Source organism: Lutra lutra, chromosome 10 (genome assembly GCF_902655055.1).
Source record: "Lutra lutra chromosome 10, mLutLut1.2, whole genome shotgun sequence".
Classification (NCBI taxonomy): Eukaryota; Metazoa; Chordata; class Mammalia; order Carnivora; family Mustelidae; genus Lutra; species Lutra lutra.
Genome location: NC_062287.1, coordinates 67,210,844 through 67,223,334, shown reverse-complemented (window position 1 = coordinate 67,223,334; position 12,491 = coordinate 67,210,844). Strand labels below are relative to the sequence as shown.

The 12,491-nt window shown below is 48.2% G+C and overlaps 1 protein-coding gene across 1 annotated transcript in view; it reads left to right on the top strand.

Annotated features, from left to right (window-relative positions):
* The window catches only part of DKK3 (dickkopf WNT signaling pathway inhibitor 3), a 45,912-nt gene that overhangs the window by 3,796 nt on the left and 29,625 nt on the right, over positions 1–12,491 (top strand). Inside the window, exons 3-4 of the mRNA XM_047693035.1 lie at positions 4,651–4,785; positions 7,830–7,913. Coding sequence (XP_047548991.1) covers positions 4,651–4,785; positions 7,830–7,913 — 219 coding nt within the window. The remainder of the gene's footprint in view (positions 1–4,650; positions 4,786–7,829; positions 7,914–12,491) is intronic.

The window sequence follows — 12,491 nt, the reverse complement described above, 5'->3', positions numbered from 1 at the left end:
TATTCTTAATCACCTTACCCAGCCCTAGGAAGAACCCCAATACCAAGCCTCAATTTATCTCTCCAATTTTTCCTACTATACCCTTTTAACAGACATGTCGACTAAACCAACCATAAATGCCATATTTTATAACATGCACATTCCTCCTTTATGAAACAGCTCCTCTTGCTTTGGGCTTAAGTTTCTCTTGCTAGTGGCCATAATAGTTGTGGTTGAAATTTCCATTGTAAACTGTACTTTGAGTTTGTGGTGCCATTAGAGAACTATTAGCTCATTCTATTGAAATAACCACTGGTTGAGAAGGAGGAGGTTTTATAAGAAGTCTCTGCTCAGCCCAAAGCAGACTCCAGATTTGGTAACTTGTCAGTTATTTGAAAGCCAAACTGGAGGATTCAGATTCCAATGGGAATTTTTAAAAGCATGAAAACATTCCCTTCTGCTTCTGGATATGGCCTCTGTAGCATCTTAGTCTCTTACCCTTTTCCAGCTATATCTTTTCTATCACAAAATATGCCAATATCTCTTACTTAAAAAAAATTTTTTTTTAATCCTTTTCATGCTCATTCTGTCTCCTGCCTTAGCTCCATTCCACTTCTTCTCTATTCTTTTAGTGAATTCTTCAAACACGTGGTATCTACTGTCTGCTTTTTCTCCTTCAACCTGCATATGCCCTAGCAAACTAGCTTCTTCTAAAACTGCTTTCTTCCAGGACAGCATTAGGAGAGTAGCTACATATTACATCTGTGCTGGGTACCAGGTGCTGAGGCAGGCACTTGGATTTCGTGGTCCTTCATTCTTGCATCTGCTCAGCAGAGTAGGACCTTCTCCACTACCCAAATGAGAAAGCTGGGGTTGAGAGACGCTTGGCATCTTGCCCAAGGTCACAGCTGCTGGGACTTGGCCCCACCTTCCCTAACTCCAGCGCCCTGGCACTTGCTTCCGACATGCTTCGGGCAACTTTTTGCCTGACCTTGTCGCTAGCTCTCAGGGGCTTGGCCCACCTGGACTTATTTGTAATCTCTGCTACCTAGCAGGTCCTCACTTCCCCCAGGAATGACTTCCTACTCCCACACCTCATTCTGGCCAGTTCCCTCACTCCCCTCTCTATCTTCTCCAGGCTCTTTATTCTTTACCAGCTAGTCTTTAGAACTTGTTGTAACTTTGCTTGGTTTGGAGCAAAGGTTTTCCCTGGGGGCAAGTGCAGGGGAGGGAATACCTCAGAATCATTTGAGAAGCTCTTTAATACCTTGGATTGCACCCGCAGAAGTTCTTTTTTTAAGATTTTTTTTTTTTTTTTAATTTGACAGAGAGATCACAAGTAGGCAGAGAGGCAGGCGGTGGGGGCGGGGGGGAAGCAGGCTCCCCGCTGAGCAGAAAGCCGGATGCGGGGCTCGATCCCAGGACTCTGAGATAGGACCTGAGCTGAAGGCAGAGGCTTTAACCTACTGAGCCACCCACGTGCCCCTGCACCTGCAGAAGTTCTGACTCAGCAGGTCTGGGAAGGGATCTGGTGTGTGGTAAATGTATAGGCATAACTCTCTTGGTTATATATCTATGATAGATACCATTTCATAGTTTCAGGTATGACCCTGATGCACTCTCCTGGTTGAGAACAAGGCCAACACCCTCTGCTTTAGAACTGCCTGTCAGTCTCTCTCTCCTTCATCATCCGCCATTTTATCCCATGCCCAGCACGGACCCTGTGCCCCAGCCCACAACACACACCGTTCTTGTCCACATGGCCACAGCTTTGCCTCCTCTGGGCTCCTTTCTGTTCAAATCATACCTGTCCTTGGAGACCAGCTCAATCATGCCTCCTCCTCCTGGAGGCCTTTCTTTTCTATTTTTTGAACCCCTGGCTTGCTTCTAGAAGCCATCATAATCATCCTCAAACAGGTTTAGTAGTGGGGCTCTGCTCTCTCCGCAGTAAATGAATAAGCTGCTCAGGCAGAGCAGAAGCACATACTGGACAAGACCCAAAATCTGGAGTCAGACGAACCTGAGTTCTGTCTGAGCTTTGCCTCCTACTAACGATGTTGTGACCATAGGCAGGTCCCTTCTCTTCACCTCATTCTCTTCATCTGCAGAGAAAGGGCAACAACACCTTCCTCGTGGGGGTGCTGTGAATATCCAAGGAGCCATGGAAGTTACGGTGCAGTGGCTCAGGCATAGATGATGCCCAAACATGGAGGCTGTCACTGTGGTGATAATGATGATGATGATGGTGAAGCTGATGATGATGGTGATGATGATGGTGATGGTGATGATGGTGGTGATGACGATGAAGCCAGTGATCGAGTTTCAGACACCTCGCAGTCCTCTCTGGGTCAAACACAGCAGTTACTGACCAAATCCTTGTTTGATCATTTGAGCTTCTGTGTCTTCCAGACTCCCCACTTCTATTCAGTGTTTCTGTGCTGCATGGAGACATGGAAATTCCTTCCCCATAGCCACCCCAGCTCAGCAAATCCAGTTGGGAGAGACAGGAAAAGAGGTGCCTCATTTAGTACATGAGGGAATAGAAGACAGTGATTTTTTTAAAAAAATAGAATCTTTTTGAAGTTTAGTTTTATGAAGTAAAAATAGCCCAGTGTCAAAGATAGTATTGGAAAACTGCCAGCCATGAACTAGAACTTCTCTTTGTGTCTCTTGTTTTAAATTCCTAGACAGAGTGTCTCACTGGCGCAACTAGTCCGTGATGTGGCCTCTTTCTGAGTCCACCCAGCTGTGAGCTGATCCCTTTGTCCACTGCCCACTCAGGGTGGGGCGTGGCAGTAAATCCACAAGAGGAAATTGGGTACAGTTTCAGATTGACAGATATATCTGGTGTAGGTGTCGTGGGGGCTCATGAGCCTGGGGGATCTGGGAACAGCAGCCTCAGAAACCTCACACCAGAGGGGAACACATGTGGAAGAAGAGGCAGGAGGAGGGTGAGCCCTGGGAACTAGTCAGCTGGCCCTCTACCAGGGTCTCTCTTGTACCCAAGCGGTGGGGTGGGGAGGAGACATAGCTGTGGCCCTACCTGTATCAGGGAAGGGGCCATCCTGGGGGCTGTTGGGGTCTGCCCACCACCACCAGGCCCTGCAGCAAAGGCTTAGGAGCAAATAATGTGTTTGGGAAGCAATCCCAGAAACACTAGGAGGAAATGGAAAAGTAAGATGGAAGAGAAGAGAGGGAATAAAGGCTGTGCTACTGAGCAGGTCACTGCTAGGCTGTGCTGGGAGTCCTCAGAGAGAGACTGCCCCTTTGAGTGGGGAGGGAGCTGGGGTATTTACCCTCATAGCCTGCCCCTCACTGATTGAGGATGGTTCTTGGGGTGTTAACTCCCTAGCATCTGTGCATAGTGAGCAGCCAGAGAGGGCTCTCAGAGAGAGACCAGACTGGTTCTTGGCATGAAAGGCAGCTGAATGCAGGTGACCTCCCGGTTAGGTTGCTGGGAGAGGGACAGGGCCCCAGCAGCCCTCTCAGGGGCCAAGACTGTTCAGTGGAAGCATGCTCAGATCCCAGCTCTGCCCTTCCCTGACAGTCCTTTTTTTTTCTTTTTTATGTGTCTGTGGATAGACTACAGTGAATTTTTAAAAATTGTAATTCCAATAAATGGTGTTATATTAGTTTCAGGTGTATGACATAGTGATTCAACAATTCTATGCATTACTCAGTGCCCATCACAATAAGCGTCCTCTTAATCCATCCTCTTAATCCCCTTCACCTGTTTCACTGCCTCCCCTCTGGTGACCATCCGTTCATTTTCTACAGTTAAGAGTCTATTCTCTTGTCTCTTTTTTTCTTTGTTCATCTGTTTTGTTTCTTGGATTCTACATATGAGTGATATCCTCCAGTATTTGTCTTTCTCTGACTGACTTATTTCCCTTAGCATTATACCCTCTGGAGCCACACCGTAGTTTTGTAAATGGCAAGATTTCATTCCTTTTCTGGCCAAGTAATACTCCATGTTATATGTATCTGCATATCTATATACCACATGCTCTCTATGCATTTATCTACTGATGGACACTTGGGATGCTTGCTTCCATAGTTTGGCTGTTGTAAATAATGCAGTAAACATAGCAGTGCAGACGTCTTCACGTTAGTGTTCTTGTATTCTTTGGGTAAATGCCCAGTAGTGGAATTGCTGGATTATATAGTAATTCAATTTTTAATTTTTTGAGGAACCTCCATTCTGGTTTCCCACAGTGGCTGCAGAAGTTTGCATTCCAACCAGCAGCACATGGGGGTTCCTTTCTCTCCACATCCTCGCCCAAAGCTCGTTGTTTCTTATGTGTTTGATCTTAGTCATTCTGACAGCTAAGTGGTGATACCTGATTGTGGTTTTGATGTGCTTTGCCCTGATGATGAGCGATGTCCTTCACGGATAATCTCGGGAAGTTATCCAGTCTTCTTGACCCTTACTCTCTGCAACTGTAAAATGGGTATATTCACACCTACCTTCGAGGGAGGCTGTGAGATTTAAGGCTATAATAGTTGTAAAACTTTTAGTGCAGTGTCTTATCCTGGTGGGCAATTAACAGGACCTATTACTACTACCATTATTTATAATTGCAGAAGAGGAAGAGGGTGGTTCTGTTTTTCTAACGGACTGATTTGTATCAAGAGAAAACAATTTGCTCATTAAGTTCATTGATTTAATAGATGGAAGCAGAAGAAGCTGCAGCTAAAACATCTGAAGTGAACGTGGCAAGCTTGCCTTCCAGCTATCACAATGAGACCAACACGGAAACCAAGGTGGGAAATAATACCATCCACGTGCACCGAGAAATTCACAAGGTAAGTGTGGCCGCGGCCAGCACCTCCCCTTTTCCTTAGCTTCCTGTCCTATCAGAGAACTAAGGTCTTATTTACAAATTGGATTCGCAAGCCAAAAATGCAAATGAGGTTGGTAAAACACAGATTAAAAACCAGAGGGAGTGAGGGAGCTATTTAAGAGGGAAAGCTGCGTATCAGAAACCTAAATTGCTTTTGCATTTAAGCAATAAATTTAACTCTAGGCTGCCTGCCAATCTGATTGCAAAGGAATGGTCGGGAGTTTTTATCATTTGATAAAAGGGTGCAAACAAGTGTCTAGAGAGAGACTTCTCTAGTATTGAATTTGAGGAATTTATCTCATAGGTTTCAATGTGTGTTTTAGCAGGGAGTTGGAATAGAGTCCATGTTTGCTGAATAGATCCTCACTGTTTCCTCAGGAGGAACTCAAATGGGTTATACTCCATCTTTGGGAGGGAAAGCCTCCTTTGCCATTAAGACTGAACATTTGTTTGCTGGCTAACCACTCAGATTTCTATAGCAGAGTTTTTTCTAGCCTGCCCCATGTCTCAGTGTCTCCTGGTTTGATATCTGACAGGAGGAACAAGCAGGTTCATTTCTCCCCCGACTTGAAGAAGAAAACGTTGCAAATCCAGAGGCATGTAGCCTTAACCCGTCCTGACATGAGATGTGTCTGGCATGATGTAGGCGGGACAGGGAGGGCAAAGCCCGTGAACCTGGTTTCTCTTGAAGAGTCTGACGTGCCGATATTCAGGGTCACAGGTAGAGGCTATCGAGCTGACGTTCTTCTGTGAGCATCAAGGAGCTTGACCTCAAACCTCATCTCAGCCCATATGTGCAAGGCCCAATGGCTCCAACGAGAGGGTCTCACTTTTGTTCAAGGGCCCAGGTAAAGACTTGGTTGAAACAATAGCGTGTCTGTGTCATGGAGCATAAGGGGGTCGATTTTTATGGGCCGTTGCCTTGATTGTAAAGTAGCCTTTGTGTGGCATTTTTCCCGCTGTCCTAGCTTCAGCTGGGTGTACCCTCCGCCTCGCCCCCAGATAAATGAACAAGTCACCTGCTGACCAGTCCTTCGGCATTGCTCATCAGAGGCCTGGAGAATGTTTCCAAAAGTCTTTGTTTTACTTTTGCCAAAACCAATATTAAGTCCTTCTCTTTGACGATAATTAGGTAACAGGATTGCCTCTGCTTAAAGGTTGCTTCTTGTAGATGTTGGGAAACCCAGGTGTGAGTCCTACGGGTAACTAGTGTGATTTTGAAAAACCATTTAAATTTTATGTCCCTCACTAACTGCATTTAGGAAATAGGGAGGTCGGTACGTACGTGACAGTAGCATGGGGGTCAGATGACTTCCGGTACCTGAGAGCTCACCGTAAACAAGGTTCTTGCCACAGCCGGTTGTTCTATTCCTGTTTCTTCCGGTAAAGTTATGTCATGAGCACCACGTAGCAGCTCTCCAGTGGGTTCCACGGACCGTCTATTCTGTGCTTCACGAGGGGCTGGGCAGTGGTGAAACATGTTCGGGAAACATCTTAATTATTTCTCCTAGAGATAGGAAAATGCCCATAGTATAATAAAGGCTCTTAGAAGTCCTGCAACCTGTACCTGCAGTATAGGACCATAGAATTTTTTTTTTTTAAGATTTTAGTTATTTATTTGACAGAGAGAGACCACAAGTAGACAGAGAGGCAGGCAGAGAGAGAGAGAGAGAGAGAGGGAAGCAGGCTCCCTGCTGAGCAGAGAGCCCGATGCGGGACTCAATCCCAGGACCCCGAGACCATGACCCGAGCCGAAGGCAGCGGCTTAACCCACTGAGCCACCCAGGCACCCCAGGATCATAGAATTTTTAAAAAATATACCATCAGTTAATTCGGCAAAAATCTGGCAGAGAGGAAAAGGACGCTGCCTCTTTGTTGGGGAGAGGATTTATTTGCCTAAAAGTATTGAAGCATGTTGGTGAAGACATGATCCTTATCTCTGGATAAGAACTGGAATTTGGTCCACTGTGACAAAGTAGGCTGTGTTTCTGCTCCGTTTTGGACAGTTTCCTTGTGATATTAGAGCTGGCAGGAACTTTGTAGATGACCTAGAAATGAGGACATGGTGAATCAGAGAAGTGACTTACTCCTGGTGACACACTAGGTGGTTGGTGGTAGCTGAGCTGAGGCTCAAAGAACCCAGATCCCCTACCTGCTGGGCAGACGTCCCTTCTGATCTTCATTGCTGGCACTAGCGTTCCTCAGACAGGACCTCGGATAGGGCAGGAGTGGCGCAGGGTGTGAGCAGGATGCGGGGCTCAGCCCAGAGGCGTCTCCCGCCGGTAAACACCATCAGATGCAGACAGCAGGTGGAGGGGAGGACTCCCTTTGCACTAAAGCACTTCCTAGATGAACTATGTCACCAGAATCAGGACGGGGGCAGCTCTAGCTAAAACCTTCTTGCTTCTCATGAAAGACGTTTGATGAGACGCCCAGATGGGTTGTTGTTGAAAAGGATGTTGCCGTTGAGTTCTGAGTGATAAGCTCGAGAACAGTAGAAACAGCTACTGCTGAGTGTTTGCTGAGTGCCGGGCTCTGTGCAAAGCCCCCGCTGTCCCTCCACGGAGCAGCCCCGTGAGGGAGACTCTGCTGTGTTTCTGACGGCTGCACCGAGAAGGGGTCGTCCGCCTAGCGGCCGCAGCTAAAATAAAAATAAAAGGGGGAGCAGGCATTCTGTTGACTTGGGCAGATGTTGTGGCCTCAGGAAGTGGGAAAAATGGGCACCCGGGTGGCTCAGTCGTTAAGCAACTGCCTTTTGCTCAGGTCATGATCCCAGGGTCTTGGGATTGAGGCCCACATTGGTCTCCCTGCTTAGTGGGAAGCCTGCTTCTCCCTCTCCCACTCCCCCTGCTGTGTTCCCTCTCTGCTGTGTCTCTCTCTGTCAAATAAATAAAATCTTAAAAAAAAAAAAAAAAGAAAGAAAGAAATCGGGAAAAAAGAAACCAGCTTGTGGGATTTGCCCAGAATTCCTTCTGTTTCACATTCACCATACTTGCTCTGCTGTAGGTAACCAACAACCAGACTGGACAAACAGTCTTCTCGGAGACAGTCATCACGTCTATGGGAGATGAAGAAAGCAAAAGGAGCCACGTGAGTTGTCATGTCTCCTGGGCTCAGCCCCTTCACTTGCGAAGGGTGACCCAAACTTCAGGCCATGGGCAGAAGGGAGCGGACTCTCATTCGCCTCTCCTGTCTCCTTTCTACCAAGATTCCCCGATTCCTGCATTTCTGACCAGAGCGATGTGTTCAGGCAACAGGCTCTAGCACAGTGCTCTTTGCATCAGAAAAAACAGAGAAATGAAATTCAGTTGGCATTTGCCTGATTCCCTCTCAGCCCTGAAAGGGAACAAGGAAGTACCAGGTACCCTGACTGGGGACCTTGGCACTAAGACCTGGCCTGTCCAGCCTGGAGTCCCCAAAGCCCCTGGTGTGGCCAGGCCCTTTTGTAATCCCAGCCCTGGTCAGGCAGGTTGAGAGCGACATCACCTTAATTAGTGGAACCCCGTGGCCTAAGGGAAACGGAGTGTTGTCCCACTCCAGGCTTCATGCTCTAAACCCTTTGTGATGGGTCCACCTACAAAGTGGCCTGTTGCTTTGTCCAGTGGCAGGACGGTTCTTATAAAATGACAGAGTCCTACTGGTAGAAGGGGCAGCATTTCACAGAAGGAAAGCCTGGACACAGGTCGGGAGGTGATCCCATGGGTGTCAGCGGTCTCCAGACTCCCAGGCCTCAGGGGACTCGACTGCTCTTCACCTTCTCACAGAGGTGGCTGGCTTCAGAAGCAGGTAGCTGGTGAGGAGTGGACAGGGTGACCGCCATGTGATGTGGCCAGCCGTAAAAATGTGCATTCTCTATGGGGACCTCAAGAACCAGTCTTTCCATGCCTAGGTGCCTGAGACAAACTTCAGCTACAAGTTCTTACCCTCCAAGGTGCAGAGCACTTCCTTGACCTTCAGAAGGGGTCAAGGATTTTTCCTCTCCTCTTTCGGCATCATCATAGGAAGAGAAACAGTGTACCCATCGAGCTAGGGAGGCGGTGTTGATGTGGGTGGTAGTTGGTGGGTTCTTTTTGCTTTTTTCTGACACAGAGCTCAGACGTTGACTTAAGGCTGGGAGGTCCAGAGGGTTGCGTGTGGTGATGGTGACCCCTCATTCCAGGGACCTGGGGGTAAGATCTGTGCTGAAATGGAAAGAGCTCTAGCAGCTGAGGCTAGAAGCATGAGTTTGCCACGTACGGGCTGGGTCACCCGAGTCACAAAAATCTTTGAAGTGGGGACAGGACTGATTAAGGTCAGGAGGAAAGAGAAGCTGGCTTTCAAAGGTGGGAAGAGAGAGAGGGGAGGGAAAACAAAGCGGACAAACAGTCATAGTATATGGTCATGGTACCAACAGGGAAAAGCTTCGGAGAATTTCTGGTTGGGGCCCTATGATAAAAGGAAAGCCTCAGCCTCAACCACGAATAGAAGGGGCAGGGAAACAGAACTTTCAGGGCTGTGAGTTAGAAAAAAAAAAAAACAGTCTTTGTTGTCAACTGAAAAAAAAAACAAACATCTTACTCCACAATGGTCCATGTTTACTCTGGGGAGCTTCTCAGAGCCCAGAGGGCAGCAGGCCTGACTATGAATAGCCTGCACTTGCCCAAGGCCCAGGGGCACAGGTGGCCAGCCACACCCCCACCCCAGGCCTCCTCTGTTGGCCCCCAAGGGAGGAGATCTAGTCAGGTTTTAAAGCCTGCAGTAAGGGGACTGAGGCTCCAAGAGTGGTAGGCGGGGGAGAGGCAAGATCTTGAAGATGCCAAGGACGTGCTCGAGTCAGGGAGCAGCTGCCTCGAGTGCACGCGGCTTCTAGCAGGTCTGCTTCCAGCTTTCCCAGGTGTGCATGGTCTTGTGTGCCCACGGGCATCTGTGCTTCAGGCCCAGCTGGGGGGCCCAGAATCTCCACACCTGCACATGCAGTCTCTTGTGTCCACCCTGCAATGGAGGACATGCTGTGCCTTTGTGTAGTGTGCGGTCAGAACTCCCATACATGACTGCCTTGAGAATGCAGGAGGCTGACGGGAAGAGATAGATCCCAGAAACCCAGCTTTTCTTGATTTCTGCTGAGCCCCTTGGGATAGGAACTCATTGAGTTTCTCTGTGGGAATAAATTCCAATTTGCTTAGCTAGAAGGGAGATGGGGGGCATCTGATGCTTGACTGGCCAATGTCTGGCAAATCCCATGGGTCTTTGGAGAACAGGCTGGAGACTTCAAGCCACCTCTGGAACGGATATCGTGTGGCAGAAATGGTGGCATGGGTCCCCTCCAGCAGAGCCTCTCTCATTGTCAGTGTGGCTTGCCAAGAGTTGGAGTAGAGAGATCTAGTTTCACGTGCCCACAGAAGTCTCCCATTCAACTCCTCTCCGCTTCCTGGGTCGCCATTGGGGTTGAGCGTCATCTTTACAGAGATTTAGGAAGCCGTGAAGCCTAGATTGCTTTCAAAGGGATGGCCTTTGTTACCACTCCCTAGTTTTTGTCCCATTTGTCCCATTCCCTAGTTTCTGAAGGTAATGATTTTTGCAATTGGCTTGGAAATGCCTGCCACACTGAAGAAACTTTCTCTGAAATGGAAAAGAGATTTGCTGTTCAAAAGGACAAAATCCTGTGCTGTTCAAACCTTAAAATACTGTAAACCCGGGCTGAATTTTCAGGATTTAAAATTCCCAGTTGAATTCAGTTACAAATCACGGCCAAGCAACCCCTGTTTTCCTTTCTTCAAATGCCAGTGTGTGTGTATTAATATGTATGGTAACCCGAGGAGGCCCCTGGAAAGTTATACACCGTAATCCTGTATGCCTGTCTAGGAAATTCAATGCAGGGTGCGTAAGGTGCTGGTCTGTTTTTACATTCAGCTGTGAAAGGGGGACAGGCCAGCGTGGTTCGTTATTCTACCCGAGGGCCCCTGCGATGGTGATGGGGTCTGACATCTTTCCGTGAGGCTTTTGTTCTGAGGCCTCAGTCCTGCTCCCTTCACGGGCCAGTGGGTGGGCTGATTGATGTTGGGCTCCTTGTGAGCAGAAGGGTCAGGAAGAAAGTGGTGTGCGGGAAGCCAAAGAGGGGACAAGCCATGCTGCAGAAATGAGATGCTTTTATTTATGGAACTGTGTCCCCAAACAGGAAGAATCTTGCCCAATTAGCCAGGGCCCCATTTTGAAGGGACGTGTCCTCTCATTAAGGTACGGTTGACAACTACAAAGCTTAGCACATCATGCCTTTGCTGTCTTTCCTGTTTTCGTGTTAGAAGAGGAGCTAGAAGAGTGGCTTGGTTTGTTTTTCCAGCCGAACATAGCTAGTTTGAACCTACAGGTTCAATCATGTCCAGCCAACTCCGAAGATTGCTCAAGATATGAGGCCGTGGGCACCTGGGTGGCTCAGTGGGTTAAGCCGCTGCCTTCGGCTCAGGTCATGATCTCAGGGTCCTGGGATAGAGGCCCACATCGGGCTCTCTGCTCAGCGGGGAGCCTGCTTCCCTCTCTCTCTCTGTCTCTCTGCCTGCCTCTCTGTCTACTTGTGATCTCTGTCAAATAAATAAATAAAATCTTTAAAAAAAAAAAAAAAAGATATGAGGCCGCAGGTCTCATTTCACTGCCTGAAACAGCCAGATCATAGCAGTTTGACTAACCAAGACCACCTTGACCCAGGGCCCAGGTGGAGTACCGGCTTTGTTTGCTCCCTGTAGCCTGACATTTGAGGCCAGAGTCGCCCTGATCAGTTCAGTGGAATTGCTGAGGGCACCATGACAACATGTCACTGGAGGTTTATTTTAACGGAAGACGGCATGAATCTGTTAGAGAAACTCAGTCCGCTCCCAGCAGCCCTGCCTCCTGGAGAGTCTGCTGGGCAGGGAGGCGGGGGTGGCCGAGTCCCAGGAAATGCAGCCCTTCCCCATCCATCAGTGTCCGGGCAGAATGAAGTCTGAACAAGGTGAGGCCCGCCTGGGCTCAGACCCTGTCCTGGCCCTGACAAACTCTGACCTCTGTGATTCAGTTTCTTCACTTACCCAATGGGACTAATAATCCCTGATTGACAAAACTGGGCTAGAATCTAGGAAGGCAAGATTTATAAAAACTCTTTGTGTAAGGCTCGTTATTACTGAGAAGTAATTAAACTGCATTCTCATCGGCTTCTCTCCTGGTTCCCAGCAACCTACTGCAGAAAGAATGGAATTTGCCGGCAGCTGAGGGTTTGTGTGAGGCCTCCATGGGGCTTCTCTTCTTTGATGTTTGTAGCCTGGGGCTAAGTTCTCCAGGGGCCCACCTCACCCTCTGAGTCACAGGCTTTGCCAGAAGCTCTATGCTCAGGTTGACTCACCCTGCCTAGTCATTCCTGTCATGTGTCTGGTTTGGGTGTTGGGGATACACTGGGGGAAGGATGGGCCATGGTGAATGACATGAACAGGGATGGTCAGGTGCTGACAAGTTGCAGGAAGTTGGCAGAATGTGTAGACTTAGGGTTGTAAGAGCGATAACAGAGTCTTGTGCAAGCCTGCAGGTCTCCAGCCCTATAACCAGACATCTGGGTATGTTTGCATTTCTAGATTTATAGTTTGAGTTGACTTTTTGATTTCTGGCAAAGTATAAGGCCCTCATGCCTTAATCTAGTAGGAAAAAGTTATAGGAAAACTTGAGGAG